Raw genomic sequence first — 16,938 nt, 5'->3', positions numbered from 1 at the left:
CATAGTGTGGAAATATATATAAAACACAGGACAATCACATTTTTGACTGGGCTTTTAACTATTTCATTTTGATGCAAGAGCTCTGGTGAGTAAGATTGCCAATGTTTTTATTACATATAGAAAATAAACTTGAAACTTGATAATCTGGGTCAGATCTACTGAACATTAGAATAGCATAACAAGCCAATGACTATTTTGGCATATATTTTCATTACACAATCTCAACCATATCAGGTTCACAAAAGATACACGTTTTGGTATGAAATTGTGTACAATATTATTATGTACAATCAGAATACAAACAGCTGAAGTTCTAGTGGTGTCGGACCCAGATAGAAAGGCACGTTGTTTTGTATTTTAAATGTAATGCCCAATTACTGTGCCCCAAGTTCACTTTTAACCATACTGTATATTTATGATCCAACACTGCAGCATGTAGCATTTTAGTTACTTCACAGTGGATACAAACATTATTATATCTTTGGGAATACTGGCCAAACGTAGCCACTTAACGATGTCTTATTTAACAACATGATATTTCTAATGCTGCTAATGCACAAAACCTTGCACATTATATTTTGACTTTCTCCTTATAACATTTTAGATTATTTACAATATTCACAAAAATATACATAGCTTTACAATACAATTGTTATATAGTAAAGAGAACCCATAATGCCTAATGCCAAGCTGTGTAACACCAATCAAACGTGAGACTAAGGATTGCAAAGCAATCATCACTCAGTATAAACAAAAACACCACTGATACTTAATCAACAATGTTGTAACAACAGTAAGTTTAGACAGATGACCGATAGCATGCAAAACTAGCTGGCTTACAAACAGGGTTATCATCAAGAGATCGTTCACATTACTTTTGTCTTTCACATTTGTCTTGGCATCTAGCTATCGATCTATTTATACCTTGCTTGGTTATTAAGTCCCTTCACATTCCAAGTGATTAATAGCACATGATGGGATGCTTCGCTCTATCTGGTTTTGCTCTCTGATGCAACTGGTTGATTTGACCATCTCCTATCTACTGTACATAGCATGATGATAGGAGGTAGCATCTCTTATCTATACTGAACAAAAACATAAACGCAACGTGTAAAGTGATGGTCTCAAGTTTCATGAACTGAAATAAAATATCTCAGAAATGTTCCATATGTACAAAAAGCTTATTTCTCTAATTTGTTTTGCAAATTGTTTATATCCCTGTTAGTGAACATTTCTCCTTTGCCAAGATAATCCATCCACCTGACAGGTGTGGCATATCAAGAAGCTGATTAAACCGCATAGTGATTAAACAGCAGATCATTACAGAGGTGCACCTTGTGCTGGGGACAATAAAAGGCCATTCTAAAATGTTCAGTTTTGTCGCACGTCACAATGCCACAGATGTGTCAAGTTTTGAGGGAGCATGCAATTGGCATGCTCACTGCAGGAATGTTCACCAGAGCTGTTGCCAGAGAATTTAATGTTAATTTCTCTACTATAAGCCGCCTCCAACATCGTTAGAGAATTTGGCAGTAAGTCCAACCGGCCTCACAACCGCAGACCACGTGTAACCACGCCAGCCCAGGACCTCCACATCCAGCTTTTTCACCTGCGGGATCATCTGAGATCAGCCACCCGGACAGCTGATGAAACTGTGTGTTTGCACAGCCGATGGATTTCGGCACAAACTGTCAGAAACCATCTGAGGGAAGCTCATCTGCGTGATAGTAATCCTCACCAGGGTCATGACCTGACTGCAGTTCGGCAAATGCTCACATTCGATGGCCACTGGCATGCTGGAGAAGTGTGCTCTTCACGGATGAATCCCGGTTTCAACTGTACCAGGCAGATGGCAGACAGCATGTATGGCATCAGGTGGGCAAGCAGTTTGCTGATGTCAATGCTGTGAACAGAGTGCCCCATGGTGGCTATGGGGTTATGGTATGGGCAGGCATAAGCCACGGACAACAAACACAATTGCATTTTATCGATGGCAATTTGAATGCACAGAGATACCGTGACGAGATCCTGAGACCCATTGGCATGCCATTCATCCGCTGCCATCACCTCATGTTTCAGCATGATAATGCAAGGCCCCATGTCGCAAGGATCTGTACACAATTCCTGGAAGCTGAAAATGTCCCTGTTCCTCCATGGCCTGCATACTCACCAGACATGTCACCCACTGAACATGTTTGGGATGCTCTGGATCAACGTGTACGACAGTGTGTTTCAGTTCCCACCAATAACCAGCAACTTCGCACAGCACAGGAGTGGGACAACATTTCACAGGCCACAATCAACAGCCTGATAAACTCTATGTGAGGAGATGTGTCACACTGCATGAGACAAATGGTGGACTCACCAGATACTGACTGGTTTTCTGATCCATGCCCCTACCATTTTTTTAAGGTATCTGTTTCCAACAGATGCATATCTTTATTCCCAGTCATGTGAAATCCATAGACTAGAGCCTAATGCATTTATTTCAATTGACTGATTCCCTTATATGAACTGTAACTCAGTAAAATCTTTGAAATTGTTGCATGTTGCGTTTACATTTTTGTTCAGTGTATATAGCATGTGGATAGGAGTTAACAGGCAGTCCTGTTGACAGCCATGTTGTTCATTTCACTAGTCTTGCTAACACCCACAGATGTTGTTTGCAGACAGGCAGCTTTACTGTCTCCATTGCTATTAGTGTACACTCGCTTGTTTACAGCCTAAACTAGACCATTTAAGGTCCAAACAAAATTATCTGTTGGGGTTGCAGAAAAAAAGCAGCATTTGTATAAAAATAAATAAAAAAAGGCTTGTATTTCACTAACAGTTGTTTTTTGTCCGTAGCTAGACTTCTAGTGCTCTATAAATGTGAGGCCTTGTTGCCATTCTGGGTATTAGAGGGTCGTTCCACGAAATGAGTGCCTTTTGCTTCCCTTTTAAGTAGAAATTGTACACCAATTTAGAATTTTAAAAGCCTGTTATATTAAATTAAGTTACCTTTAATATAGACCACATGCAGAACTCAATAAATCTGCTTTTTAGTATGAATAAATATTCAGCATTAATAACATGAAATAACACATATGGAATCATGTATTAACCAAAAAAGTGTTAAACAAATTCTTAAAATTAGACACCCTTTGCCTTGATGACAGCTTTGCACACTCTTGGCATTCTCTCAACCAGCTTCACCTGTAATGCTTTTACAACAGTCTTGAAGGAGTTCCCACATATGCTGAGCACTTGTTGGCTGCTTTTCCTTCACTATGCGGTCAAACTCATCCCAAACCATCTCAATTGGGTTGAGGTCGGGTGATTGTGGAGGCCAGGTCATCTGATGCAGCACTCCATCACTCTCCTTCTTGGTCAAATAGCCCTTACATAGCCTGGAGGTGTGTTTTGGGTCACTGTCCTGTTGAAAAACAACTGATAGTCCCACTAAGCCCAAAGCAGAAGGGATGGCGTATCGCTGCAGAATGCTGTGGTAGCCATGCTGGTTAAGTGTGCCTTGAATTCTAAATAAATAACTGACAGTGTCACCAGCAAAGCACCCCCACACCTTCACACCTCCTCCTCCATGCTTCACGGAGGGGACCACACATGAGGAGATAATCTGTTCACCTACTCTGCGTCTCACAAAGACACAGCAGTTGGAACCAAAAATCTCAAATTTGGACTTCAGACCAAAGGACAAATTTCCACCAGTCTAATGTCTGTACGCTCTCGTTGGCTGGCCCTCACTACATATTCGTCGCCAAACCCACTGGCTCCAGGTCATCTATAAATCACTTCTAGGCAAATCCCCGCCTTATCTTAGCTCATTGGTCACCATAGCAACACCCACCCGTAGTATGCGCTCCAGCAGGTATATCTCACAGGTCATCCCCAAAGCCAACACCTCCTTTGGCCGCCATTCCTTCCAGTTCTCTGCTGCAAATGACTGGAACGAACTACAAAAATCTCTGAAACTGGAGACACTTATCTCCCTCATTAACTTTAAGCATCAGTTGTCAGAGCAGCTTACCGATCACTGTACCTGTACACAGCCCATCTGTAATTAGCCCACCCAACTACCTCATCCCCATATTGTTATTTACATTGTTATTTATTTTGCTAATTTGCACCCCAGTATCTCTATTTGCACATCATCTTCTGCACATCTATCACTCCAGTGTTAATACTAAATTGTAATTATTTTGCACTATGGCCTATTTATTGCCTTACCTCCATAACTTACTACATTTGCACACACTGTATATAGATTTTCTATTTTCTATTGTGTTATTGACTGTACGTTTTTGTTTATTCCATATGTAACTCTGTGTTGTTGTTGTTTTTATCGCATTGCTTTGCTTTATCTTGGCCAGGTCGCAGTTGTAAATGAAAACTTGTTCTCAACTGGCTTACCTGGTTAAATAAAGGTGACCCAAGCAAAAATCGTATTATTATTGTGTCCTTTAGTAGCGGTTTCTTTGTAGCAATTTGACCATGAAGGCCTGATTCACGCAGTCTCCTCTGAACAGTTGATGTTGAGATGTGTCTGTTACTTCAACTCTGTGAAGCATTTATTTGGGCTGCAATCTGAGGTGCAGTTATTCTAATGAACTTATGCTCTGCAGCAGAGGTAACTCTGGGTCTTCCTTTCCTGTGGCGGTCTTCATGAGAGCCAGTTTCATCATAGCGCTTGATGGTTTTTGCGACTGCACTTGAAGAATCTTTCAAAGTTCTTGACATTTTCCGGATTGACTGACCTTCATGTCTTAAAGTAATGATGGACTGTCGTTTCTCTTTGCTTATTTGAGCTGTTCTTGCCGTAATATGGACTTGGTCTTTTACCAAATAGGGTATCTTCTGTATACCAACCCTACCTTGTCACAACACAACTGATTGGCTCAAACGCATTAAGAAGGAAAGAAATTCCACAAATTAACTTTTAACAAGGCACACCTGTTAATTGAAATGCATTCCAGGTGACTACCTCATGAAGCTGGTTGAGAGAATGCCAAGAGTGTGCAAAGCTGTCTTCAAGGCAAAGGGTGGCTACTTTGAAGAATCTCAAATATAAAATATATTTTGATTTGTTTAACACTTTTTTGGTTACTAAATGATTCCATGTGTATTATTTCATAGTTTTGATGTCTTCACTATTATTCTACAATGTAGAAAATAGTTAAAAAATAAAGAAAAACCCTGGAATGAGTAGGTGTGTCCAAACTTTTGACTGGTACTTTACCTGTCCCTCATTTTATTGTCAACCCTGTTATGTGAACTGAACTCTCCTAGCAATATGGTAAAAATATTCCTTTTAAAATATTTTTTTCAAAAGAAACATTGAACATCTAATAACCAAATCATAGCGTAAAAGCAGTTGAGCAGGTTCTACTCTTTTTGGCCATTTTCTGGTGTTTTGTGGTGGAAAACTAAGCGGGTCTAGCATAACACGTCAATCCTGTTACCAATAGATAGAGAGTCTAGAAATGTTTTAACAATTTCAATATTTTGCATTCAATTGCCACTCCCTGTTACACAGAACACGCTTCCATTCCCCCTTTCAAGGGAATTTATGCCTGATTTAAGATGAAATCGTCAACCCTGTTATGGTCAATCCTGTTACTTTATTTGGCATTTACTATAGTATTTTTTTTATTTAACCAGTTGAGATTAGAACATTTGTGTTTTATGATGTTGAACATGTTCTCTTTGTGACAGAATGTTAAAATTAGGTGAAATCAACAGTTTTTTTTGGACCAAGTTACACTTCTCAAAAGGCACCGAATTGGTGGAACAACCCTAGTACTGTTTCGCTCTCAGACCAGTCCTTGTAGTACAGCAGTTGTCACAAAGCCTTAATGACTTGTGTTAAAATAAATTGAATTAACCAGGGACATTAACGTGTGTTACTGTTTTTTAGTTTTTTTTATCTTACAAAATATTTCGTAATTATTTTTTTTTCTTATTATTTTCTTATTTTCTTCTTTAATAAATCATCCTTCTTCTTTGTTTTCACAAAGCATCCCAAAATAATTCATTTCATCCAGAGGGGAAACAAGTGTCAACAAACCCAGTTCCCTGTGACCCTTGTAGCCCTTTCTATGGCCCTGCAGGGGGGTAGGGGGCTCCCCGTCGGGCTCCTCTCCACTGGCCCCGGCCTGGCCCCTGGGCTATGCTGTACTGCTGCTTGAACAGGGCGTGCTTTGTGTGCTGCCAATACTGTGGGCCGCACTGCTGTTCTCTGAGGGTGGGGGTTGGGGCTTCTGGGCCTGCTGTCGCCCAGCTGTATCACCTGGATAGGGAGGTGAGGGGAGAAGAGGGAGGGAAGTGAAAGAAAGGGAGAGGGGTGGAGGAGAAAGGGGGAGAGAGAAAGACAGACAGAGAGAGAGGGAGAGAGACGTGGGAGGGGGCGAGAAGAAAAAATACAGATGTGAGTGAGGGAGGGGGAGAGAGAGAGGGAGGGGAGAGAGTGAGGGAGGGGGAGAGAGAGAGGGAGGGGAGAGAGGGAAAAAGAGTGAGAGTTAAGGTTTGATGCAATACATCACAATAATTGGATTTTAGCTACATTATTTTGTGCCACTGCATTTTATTCAAGGTTTTTTGTTATCTAGAGGCCAGCGGCTCAATCTGGTAACAGACTGATGTATAAATGAAAATCGTCAGTTCTCCCAGTGCTGCTGCTTGTCCCATGTGGTGATTATCACTTCACTGACATTTGTTTTTAAGTGAACGTAACAGTCGCCTAACACACAAGGACTCAACTCCTTTGAGTCAGCCAATCAAAGCACCTGATCCAGCACAGAGTGTCTCAAATGGAAAGACCTGAACTGAGGCTTCTCAATATAGCTCTCCACTCTCTGTTATCTGCAAGCAATTAGCATAGCTTTATCAGAATAAACATGAGACAGAGGCCTTCTGCCTGGACCTCAAACCACTGACTTGTTTATTGTTCTGTGTTTAAATGAGCATTCCAGTTTGTAGATTCCTGGGCTCCAGAGCTGGAAACAGAAAGTTAGGGGGCAAATAAAAATGCTTCCATTTGTTTGGAAACCTTGTCTGACAGAGAACTGAAGGCATCTGAAAAAATCCCTGTGTTTGTTTTACATATCTGGCACACTGTGCTTCTGGTATTAAAATGCACTCCATATGTTGTTTGTTTGCAATCTGAGCTGTCTCCCCGGAGAGAGAGACTGGAAAAATGGGGTCTGTGATTGTGTCCCAAATGGCACCGTATTTCCTATATACTGCACTACTTTTGACCAGAGCCCTACAGGCCTTGGTGAACAGTCGTACATTATATAGGGAATACGGTGCCATTTGGGACGCAGTCTGTGCCTACTATATCGATCTCTGTTTGGTTTCTGGAGTGGTTCTGTGTTTGGGTATTACTGTAATTTACTTTTGTGTGTGTGTGTGTGTGTGTTGCGCGGCTCTGGGCCCACAGTCCTTCTGGTTCCCTCTTTCAGGCCCCTCGTCTCTCTCTCTGCTCTAATGTTTGCCAGAGCAGCGCTGTCAAAGAGCTCAAGCTAAACACAGTCCATATATACTCACAGAACACTGCATGGGCTGTCAAACACAAAAGGCCTCGGCTCACTTTAACTCCTTTGTGTCCATTCTCTATCTCCAAGAAAAGTTCAATAAGAAAGTCAGTTTACTTCCTGGTAGGAATCTAAAGAGCGAAATCCTAAATTGAATTTAGTCATGCATTGAAATCTATGGGAGACCAAGTGAAAATTTGACGTAAGTGTAAGTTAGGATTCGCCCCTAAAAGCATACTTGGCTTTCCACCATACTGTCACAGAGTTTGACCAAACAAAAGCTTATACACAAATCTATAAATCTCATGATAGGTCCGGCCAGCCTGCCAGATAGGTAGGTCCGGCCTGCCAGATAGGTAGGTTCGGCCGGCTGGCCAGATAGCTAGGTCTGGCCGGGCAGACACAAATGGGCTATATAAATGTAATTTAATGTTGTTGTAAATGTTGTTGTAAACCATCTGGCCTGATTGAGAAACGTCTCGTATGGTGACATCACATGTCATTGAAGTGAAGCAACAGTCTATTGACCCTGTTCCTTCACACGTTCTGTTCGGTGCCCGGGTAACTCCCACTCCTTGTCTCCAGTGGCAACCCCCTTAACCCCTGGCGTGAGCTATCACAACGCAGGCAGACAGATCACAGCCCCTCTTCTATAACATCATCCTTCCTCCATATCTGTGTCCTAAAATGGCACCCTATTCCCTATTTAGTGCACTACTTTTCACCGGGGCCCATAGAGCTCTGGTCAAAAGTATTGCACTATATAGGGAATAGTGTGCCATTCGGGACGCAGTCCACATTCCTAATGTGGCATATTCTAAAATAGAGCGATACTAGGGATAGTACTTATCACGTCCTGTATACACAGGATACACTACTGGACTGAAGACATTGCTTTAATAAATAAATGCCTCATATCTGTTTCAGGTTACATTCAAATTTCTTTATTTTATTTTTTATTAAATAAATGTAACTTCCCTGTGGCTGCAAACACAAGGTAATGATAAAGAATACTTGAGAGTACCCTCCTTGGTTCTACGTGTGACCTTCTATACCAGTCATGGGGAATATCAAAGTGTGAGCTAGCTGTCCTATCTGCAGAGCCTAGTCTGATAGGGGAAACCACACACTGGTACCTGATTAGAATGTGTACTCATGCCTAGTCTGTTGAAAGGTTCCGTTTTGAGCCATCAGGTGGATGCTTCAGCCATCTTGGAGTTTCTTTTTAGGATTTGGCCAAATAGGGTCCACACAGACGAAGGAGGAAACTTTATGGGCTTGTTTTGTGAGAGGGTGAGACAGTGTAGAAAAGAAAAAATATTGTGGTTTTGGCTTTTAATGTGAACAAACCTCTAACATTGTCCTTCGCCTCCTGAGGGAATAAGTGAGGGTACATTTTACATGTTTCATCATTCACTGGTTTTAAAATGATTCAGCTGCGGATATTTTAAGTTGTTTTTGAGAAAATATAAATTCTTTGGGTATTCTTGCCAATGTTTCCATGTAGGGATATTTTGGTGTTACAAGTCAATAGTTTCCAAGACTACATCAGAATAGAATAGGGATGCGTCCCAAATAGTACCATATTCCCTATATAGTGCACTACTTTTGATCAGAGCCCTAAGGGCCTCATCAAAAGTAGTGCACTATATAGGGAATAGGGTGCCATTTGGGACACAAGCGTAGGTCTCTCTGCCTGTTATGCTCCAACAGAGGAACCACTAGCTATAACATCAATATTAGAATCACATTCCTGCAGTGTTTTTTATCACAACTTCTAAAAGGGCTTAACTCTCCTAATCTTTTCATAACTACATTCCTTACACCTGTTTCCCTAAAGAAGTTCAACTCTTGACCTCAACAATATTTTGGGCCATAGGGGAATATAAAGGCTTGGGTTTATAATGGCGGGTCTCTCTAGGAAACTCATAAAAGTCTTATGAAGGACGTTTTAAAGAGGTGCCAGTATAAACAGAGGGATAAAGATAAAAGTAAAAAAAGCATGTTTTTGAATTGGGACTGATTAACTGAAATGCACATCAGTGGAGTTTGCTGCACTTTTCTGAGATGTCCGTATTTCAGTGGCCAAACAGGCAGAACACAGACAGGCCTTTGGTGCTCTATGTGCTGTGGTCATCTAAACCTTAGGGCAATGATCTCACCTAGAATACCCTGATCTTGTTTATTAATGATTTCATGGTTTTCTCTGAGGACACATGAAGGATCGATGAGAGGGGATCAACTCAACAGCATGGTAGCCAGGCAGAACACAGACAGGCCTGTTCTGTTCCAGCCAGCCCCCTCTCTATGTCCGAGCTGAGGCCATTGTGTCCGCGAATACGACCACCCCGCAGGACCTGAGACCCATTCAAAGGCAGGAAAGAGAAGAGTCGCTTAAGCTGACAAACAGGATATATTTACAATAGAGGAGTCAATATGTGACCGACCGCCTTGATTCGGTCTTATGTAGCAACATTAGAAATTGTGTTTTTTACATTGGATAAAATCAGAGACACAGAGCTACAAAATGGTATATCATACACTGCATTTAAGGGAACAATGGGAAAGTAATTCTGCTTTGAAAGTTGATAAACTTGTAATCTCACTTTTGAGAAAATGGCCTTTGAATGTTTTGGTACCTACTGAAGAGCTCTTCTTTGTCTACACCCATTCAGCATCGTTCACACCCTCTTAAGCTTTAGCCCCACCCATCTCGTTTCGCTCTCGGAGCGTTCAGAGCGCACACTTGACGCTCTGGCCGATGAGTAGGGTTGATCCGAGCGTTCTGACCTCACAATGGCAGTCAAGCACCCAAGCTAACTGGCTAACATTGGCTAACTTGCTAGCTACTTCCAGACACAAAATTGGGATTATGGTTCATTGTTTACCTCTGGCTGTTAGGCTGTTTTCATGTTATCCAGAAAATTGGTGACTGTAACTGTGCTGCTGGCAACAATTTAATTACGCTTTTTGCCGACACTTGAAACCCTACCTCTTTAAGGAATACCTGGAATAGTATAAAGTAATCCTTCTTCCCCCACCCCACATAAAAAAAGGTGGTTGTCCCACTGGCTATCATAAGTTGAATGCACCAATTTGTAAGTCGCTCTGGATAAGAGCGTCTGCTAAATGATGTGAATGTAAAGATGTAATCCGGAGACAGGTGTTTTCTCCATCTCATTAGCTATCATTCTCTAATTCCACTGATTTCAAAACTCGATCCTCCAGAAAGTGGGTGGAGAGCAACACTTATGCAGCTCCACTACACTATACATTTTTTAAAAAGCAGCGTTAGACAGTATTACCTACACATACTGACCAGCTCAAATAGACAGATGCATGCTATATGGCAGACCACTCCGAACTCCTCTCTCGGCATGTCCAGCCCACTCATTATCTCAGCCAATCATGGCTAATGGGAAGGTTGCTGTCTTTTTCTGTGGCTTAACCAACTAGGCTCGTAATTTAACAATGTTATTTGTATTTACAGATGGCATACAAGTTTGTTATTAAGGCATATGAAAGTTCACATGTTCCAGAACGCATTTCTGCCAAAAAACGCATTTTGATTTTTAAAAAAAGTATACGTTCAAATGGCTCTCCTGGGAAGTAGTGACCCGCGACATACGCCTAGTTTCCTGAAACTAGTCACATATGTTATTGCCAGGGCTGTAGCCAGGGTCTGAGTTTTAGTCCGGAGGGGGGTTGGGGGATCCAAGACATTTTAAGAAAGTTAAAGCTCATTTACTGTATTTCTATACAATTTAAAAACTCTAAAATGCTATTTGGAGAACAGCAAAAACAAGCAAAAATTACCTTAGCCATTATCACATTGGTTGCTGTAGGTTCATTCACCTCAGTTGATCTACAAACACATAGCCTATTAGCTATACAATTAGCCGCTACACATTAACTCACATTAACTCAGCACCGGGATTAAAAACTATAATTTAATCTGTACAAAGGGATCTGTTAGCAGAAAAAGTATGTTATTAACAAAAGTTAAACAAATACGTTAGCTTAACATAACTTTTTTGGTGATTGCAGTTTACAGCTAATTTCCTGCAATTATACACATTTTGACATCTATTTGAAGAATTTGCCGAGGATTGGACCTCGTTGTACTCATATGTAGCAACGGCCCTGGTTATTGTTAACTCGCCTCTGTCAGCGATGGGATGTTTTCTGATTATAAAACAGCATTCTGGCACTGTGTAGTTCAGACATTCTTTAGAAGCGCTTATCAGTGCAGAGAGGTTACCATCAAGGTGAAACCTTCAGTCTTACATGAGGTCCAAAAGGTAGGACCTCATGTAACAGCAGGTAAAGGGACAGTACACAGATGTATAAATTCCAATGAGTGTCTATGTTCCAAACAAGCATACCACTAGTGAATGTTCCAATGTCCATACTATCATACCACTTGGAATGAAGCAATGTATTGAGCATACTTTCTAAGTTGTATACCAGTGTGGATGTGACTGTATGAGACTTCCCTGTGTCTCAGGTAAAGGGACAGGTCAGAGAGACGTACCTGTATGAGAGTAGATGAACCACATGGCTCCGGTCAACAGGGCACCGATCACAAATGCAGCGAAGGCGATCCCAACCACGGTTGGAGTGTCCAACACATACAAGATGGCTGAGAGAGAGAACGATGCAGATTGTTATTCAATGACTTGACAACATGACAGCACCTTGGTTTGAAGGCGAGGTAGCGACAGCATGTATTATATGCAAATGACATACTCAATCTGGTCAACAATTATTATGTCAAAGTGGTCTAAGATCCTGAGATATAAAAACCATTGGTTAAGAATCTCCTAGTCAATGATTGACTTACTTTCCCCTAGTGGGTCAGCAGGGTATTGTGATGCCGTGAGGGTGGGATGAACTGAAACATAAAACACAGACTGGTGTTAACATAGAACAACAATTGAACAACATTACATTTGTAGATGCATGAAAACACCACATTACAACTATGTGTTGAAGCGTCAAGAACATTTGCTGTGATGTAAAATGACAGCACTTATGAACCCAACTCCCTTGGGATAACCAGGTCTTGAAAATGGCCCCCTATGTGCCCTGGTCAAAAGTAGTGCACTACAAAGGGAACAGAGTGCCGAGATGAACCTGTTGACATTTCTGCTTATTCCTTCATTTGAGGTCATCTGGGCAGCTTTTAAAAACCTAATTCGCTTCTAATTACTTCTGAACAAACCATACAATGGTGCTAGTTGTGTAGAGGCGAATTCAAGACCAGATTTGTTCCGGATCCAAGATATTCCGGGAAAGAACACCTTTGGGTTTTCATTCCCTCATGACGGACAATGACAGAACCATCAGAGGATAGTTGGATTTCACATGGGACGGCGGTAACATGACAGACCCCCCTCCCTTCATCCCTCCCTCCCCTCCAGACCACTCAGTGACTGTCCCGCTCCATCTCTCAATCCCTCCCCTCCAGACCACTCAGTGACTGACCCGCTCCATCTCTCAATCCCTCCCCTCCAGACCACTCAGTGACTGTCCCGCTCCATCTCTCAATCTCTCCCCTCCAGACCACTCAGTGACTGTCCCGCTCCATCTCTCAATCCCTCCCCTCCAGACCACTCAGTGACTGTCCCGCTCCATCTCTCAATCCCTCCCCTCCAGACCACTCAGTGACTGTCCCGCTCCATCTCTCAATCCCTCCCCTCCAGACCACTCAGTGACTGTCCCACTCCATCTCTCAGTCCCTCCCCTCCAGACCACTCAGTGACTGTCCCGCTCCATCTCTCAATCCCTCCCCTCCAGACCACTCAGTGACTGACCCGCTCCATCTCTCAATCCCTCCCCTCCAGACCACTCAGTGACTGTCCCGCTCCATCTCTCAATCCCTCCCCTCCAGACCACTCAGTGACTGTCCCGCTCCATCTCTTAGTCCCTCCCCTCCAGACCACTCAGTGACTGTCCCACTCCATCTCTCAATCCCTCCCCTCCAGACCACTCAGTGACTGTCCCGCTCCATCTCTCAATCCCTCCCCTCCAGACCACTCAGTGACTGTCACGCTCCATCTCTCAATCCCTCCCCTCCAGACCACTCAGGTGACTGTCCCGCTCCATCTCTCAATCCCTCCCCTCCATCATCCCACCCTCCCATCATCCCTCCCTCCCACTGCTCCACCTCTCCAGTCTTATCTGTTCCTTTGGCTCGTTATAAAGAGAATGAAAAGCTGACCCGTCAACAATCAGAGACGCCCAACGAGTTCCAGGTCAGAGGAGAGGATAGAGGAGCCGAAGACAAGATGAGGCCAACAAAACTAGGACACTGTGGAAATTAGTTTTACAGTACAGTTGTAGTTTATGAAGTATGAAAAGACTGTAGCAGAATAACTTTCCAAGCCTGGTCAGACTATGATTGGGAAGCCTCACCTCTGGGTTGCTGTTGGGGTTTTGGGCCGGCTGAGGTTCTGAGTATGGGTCACAGCTCTGAGGTTTTGTGTAAGGGTCCCTGCCCTGTTCCCACCTAGCCTCGCCTGCCCATGTGCTCTAACAAAGATGGTTGAGTCAGCTATCCCTGGGTCTTCCTCCCAGACCAACTTTCCAACTAGCACATCTGCCAACAGTATGAAAGAGACCCTAAGGTCCAACCATTCTCCATGTAAGAAGCAAAGCTTTGTTCTTCGTACTTATTCAGATTTCACAAAGATCTCAGCTGTGCTACGTGTGTGAGAGGGAGGGAGAGAGAAAGAGAGAGAGTACACTAAAGGCAAGGCAAGGCGATGTTCTCATCTCCGTATGCTCTAGGCACAGTTGACCTTGAACCGATAGCACCTCAATAGAGTCAACGTAATTTGTTTGCCCAGAATTTGCTGTTCACATAATAGAACAGAAGAACACTCCTTTAGTGGCATGGTGCCTTGTTTCTCTTAACCTCTGACCCTTGACCTCTAACCCACATCCCCAAAGTGTGTAGAAATGACTAATGGAGTCCATGTGAGATCCTTGACATCTGAGGCCTGTACTCAGATAAACCATACGCCAGTTGACTTGGTTGCACAACTTACAGGCAGTCAGTCAGCTAACAGGAATTCAGTTAGAAAGTTTTATGTGTTGTATAATTACTGTACTGTAAACAAGTCCACTTCAAAAGAAAAGCATAGGGATACAAAATGGCGGTGCTCTGACGAAGTTGGTTGTTGACTGAAAGCTTAGCACATTATAACTTGCATCTGAAGCTTAGCACTGAACCTGCTAAGCTTCAAGTGTGCAGAGACTGCTTTTGATAGCTGAACGATCTTACCAGTACTCAACATTACTACTGTCCCTTCTGTTGAGTTTTCCTTACAGTTCACAGTTCAGCAAAAAGGGTGACAATTTATTTATCTTGTGAGGCAGTACATCTAACTTTGATGGTTGAGCTTTGAGGCTGTTATGTTTTTCCGTGCACCAAACTGCCTACAAACGACCCTCTTTGATTTGGAGATCAAGCTGAACTCGTTGGGATACTGTCCAGTACAGGACTCAGGTTGCTTGAAATGACTGCTTGTTGTCTTTGCCATCTCAGCATAAGAGATGCCTTTGTATTAAAAGCATGGTATCTGAGCCAAGCAATATTTTTCATTAGGGTTTATGGCGTATCTGTGCTTACTTAATCTCCCTTTGCCACGGGAAATGAATCCACAGCCCTGCCTGGAATACGTACTGGTATTGGCAGGAACACAACACACCACTGCCCACTGCCAGGGTTGGCTTGGTTACAGTAGGCTAGGTTTGGCATATACTGTATACTCACAGCCCACTTGGGTGATTACTCCATCCTTCTGGGTCTCTGATCACCAATAGCTAAAAGCAGCTGAGGTTGTTGAGGTTCTTTATTTCCAAACATCATCAATGAAAGACATATCCCTTGATTACAACATCTCAGGCTGAGCCCAATATTCAGACCCGCAGAGGAGTGGTGCTCACAGTCAAATCAAGTGGCACCCTATTCCCTTAGGACTCTGGTAAAAAGTAGTGCACTATATAGGGAATAGGGTGCCGATTCTGATGCAGCCTGAGTCTGTACCCAATGTTTAGGCCCTGCAGTGGCATGGTGCTCATTTATTAACACAGGCCAAATCAAGTGTAGTAAACACTCCCCAGGTCCCCATTACTGTTTGCCATGCTTCATTTGCTCTGGGCACAATGCCAGCCCTTAGTGATTAACATAGTATGATTAGACATGTAAGACAAGTATTGCGTCCTAAATGGCAGCCTATTCCCTTTATAGTGCACTACTTTTACCAGGGCCCATAGGGAATATGGTGCCATTTGGGACGCAACTTGTGAGTCAATAGGGGTTTACTCTTCCCACCCACTGACCACAGTCCACTTGTTGATGTAATCACCCCATAGGGGGATGCTGATTGGAAAAGCCCTGGCAGTGAAAACAGTCCCATCTAGATCATAATGAGTATAATGTGATGTAGGACACCCCCGGGCCTCCGTGGTCCCGGGGCCTCCCCAGTCTGCCCCATCCTCTCTCTGATCACACACACACACACACACACTCCCAGCCCTCTGAGCCCCAGAGAGGAGAACAACTGACTGACTGAGTGAGTGAATGTGCGATTTGCTAATGCAGCGATGAGGGGGCCTCAAGCTCTGGATACTCTCCCAAACCTAGCGAGAAGACCACTTCTCCCTCCTTTCTTTACTGGGAAGGGGAGGCCACAGAGAAGGTTCTAAGTGAAAACAACTGGAGCTCCGTGCAGGATGGATGTGGATGACTCGTCTTTTTCCACTCCTTTCGCACAGTACTGCTTGGTAGAACTGTGGTAGAACTGGGCTGGGGCCTCAGCGCTAGCAGCAAGCCACCCATACCCCAGCTATGCTCCAATGCTCCAATCAACCTCTCTCTCTCACACACACACACACACACACACACACACACACACACACACACACACACGCCCATGCACACACACACACACATGCACACACACACACACACACTCCCACCACAAGCTAATAAACTCCAGATGCAGGGAGGCAGGGGGATGGAGGGAGGATGAGATGTGCTCTGCAATGTGACTCCTCTCCTTCTGCAGAACTGAGGTTGGTTTTCTCTGGGACGTCCTTCCTGCCACCCAGACTGTTCTCTGATTTACTCTCTCTGTCTTCCTGTCCTTCTTCAATGACCTTCAACACAGTTCTGTCTCCTCTGGCCAACTGGTTCAGCTCTCTACATGTGTCTTAGTTCAGCAGGCTGCGCATACAGTATGTCTCAGTTAGACTAGTCTCTCTCCACAGACATTTATATAAATGTTAGCCAGCCAGCACAAGACTTCCAGTATGTCTCGCGAGACTACAGTAAGATTAGGCTGTCTCTGATGTATAGGGAGGGAGGGAAGAAGGGAAGGAGGGAAAGATGGAATGA

General features: G+C 43.3%; 1 protein-coding gene across 1 annotated transcript in view; it reads right to left on the bottom strand.

Moving 5' to 3' along the window:
• Window positions 1–5,218: 5,218 nt before the first annotated feature.
• The window catches only part of LOC121533923 (transforming growth factor beta receptor type 3-like), a 161,596-nt gene continuing 149,876 nt past the window's right edge, over window positions 5,219–16,938 (bottom strand). Inside the window, exons 15-17 of the mRNA XM_041840285.1 lie at window positions 12,376–12,426; window positions 12,067–12,174; window positions 5,219–6,286 (exon numbers count right to left, since the gene is read on the bottom strand). Of these exons, the coding sequence (XP_041696219.1) occupies window positions 6,165–6,286; window positions 12,067–12,174; window positions 12,376–12,426 (281 nt within the window). The 3' untranslated portion in view covers window positions 5,219–6,164. The remainder of the gene's footprint in view (window positions 6,287–12,066; window positions 12,175–12,375; window positions 12,427–16,938) is intronic.

This window comes from Coregonus clupeaformis, chromosome 20 (assembly GCF_020615455.1).
Source record: "Coregonus clupeaformis isolate EN_2021a chromosome 20, ASM2061545v1, whole genome shotgun sequence".
NCBI lineage: Eukaryota > Metazoa > Chordata > Actinopteri > Salmoniformes > Salmonidae > Coregonus > Coregonus clupeaformis.
The sequence above is the reverse complement of the archived record's forward strand: the minus strand, read 5'-3'. Positions and strand labels throughout refer to the sequence as shown.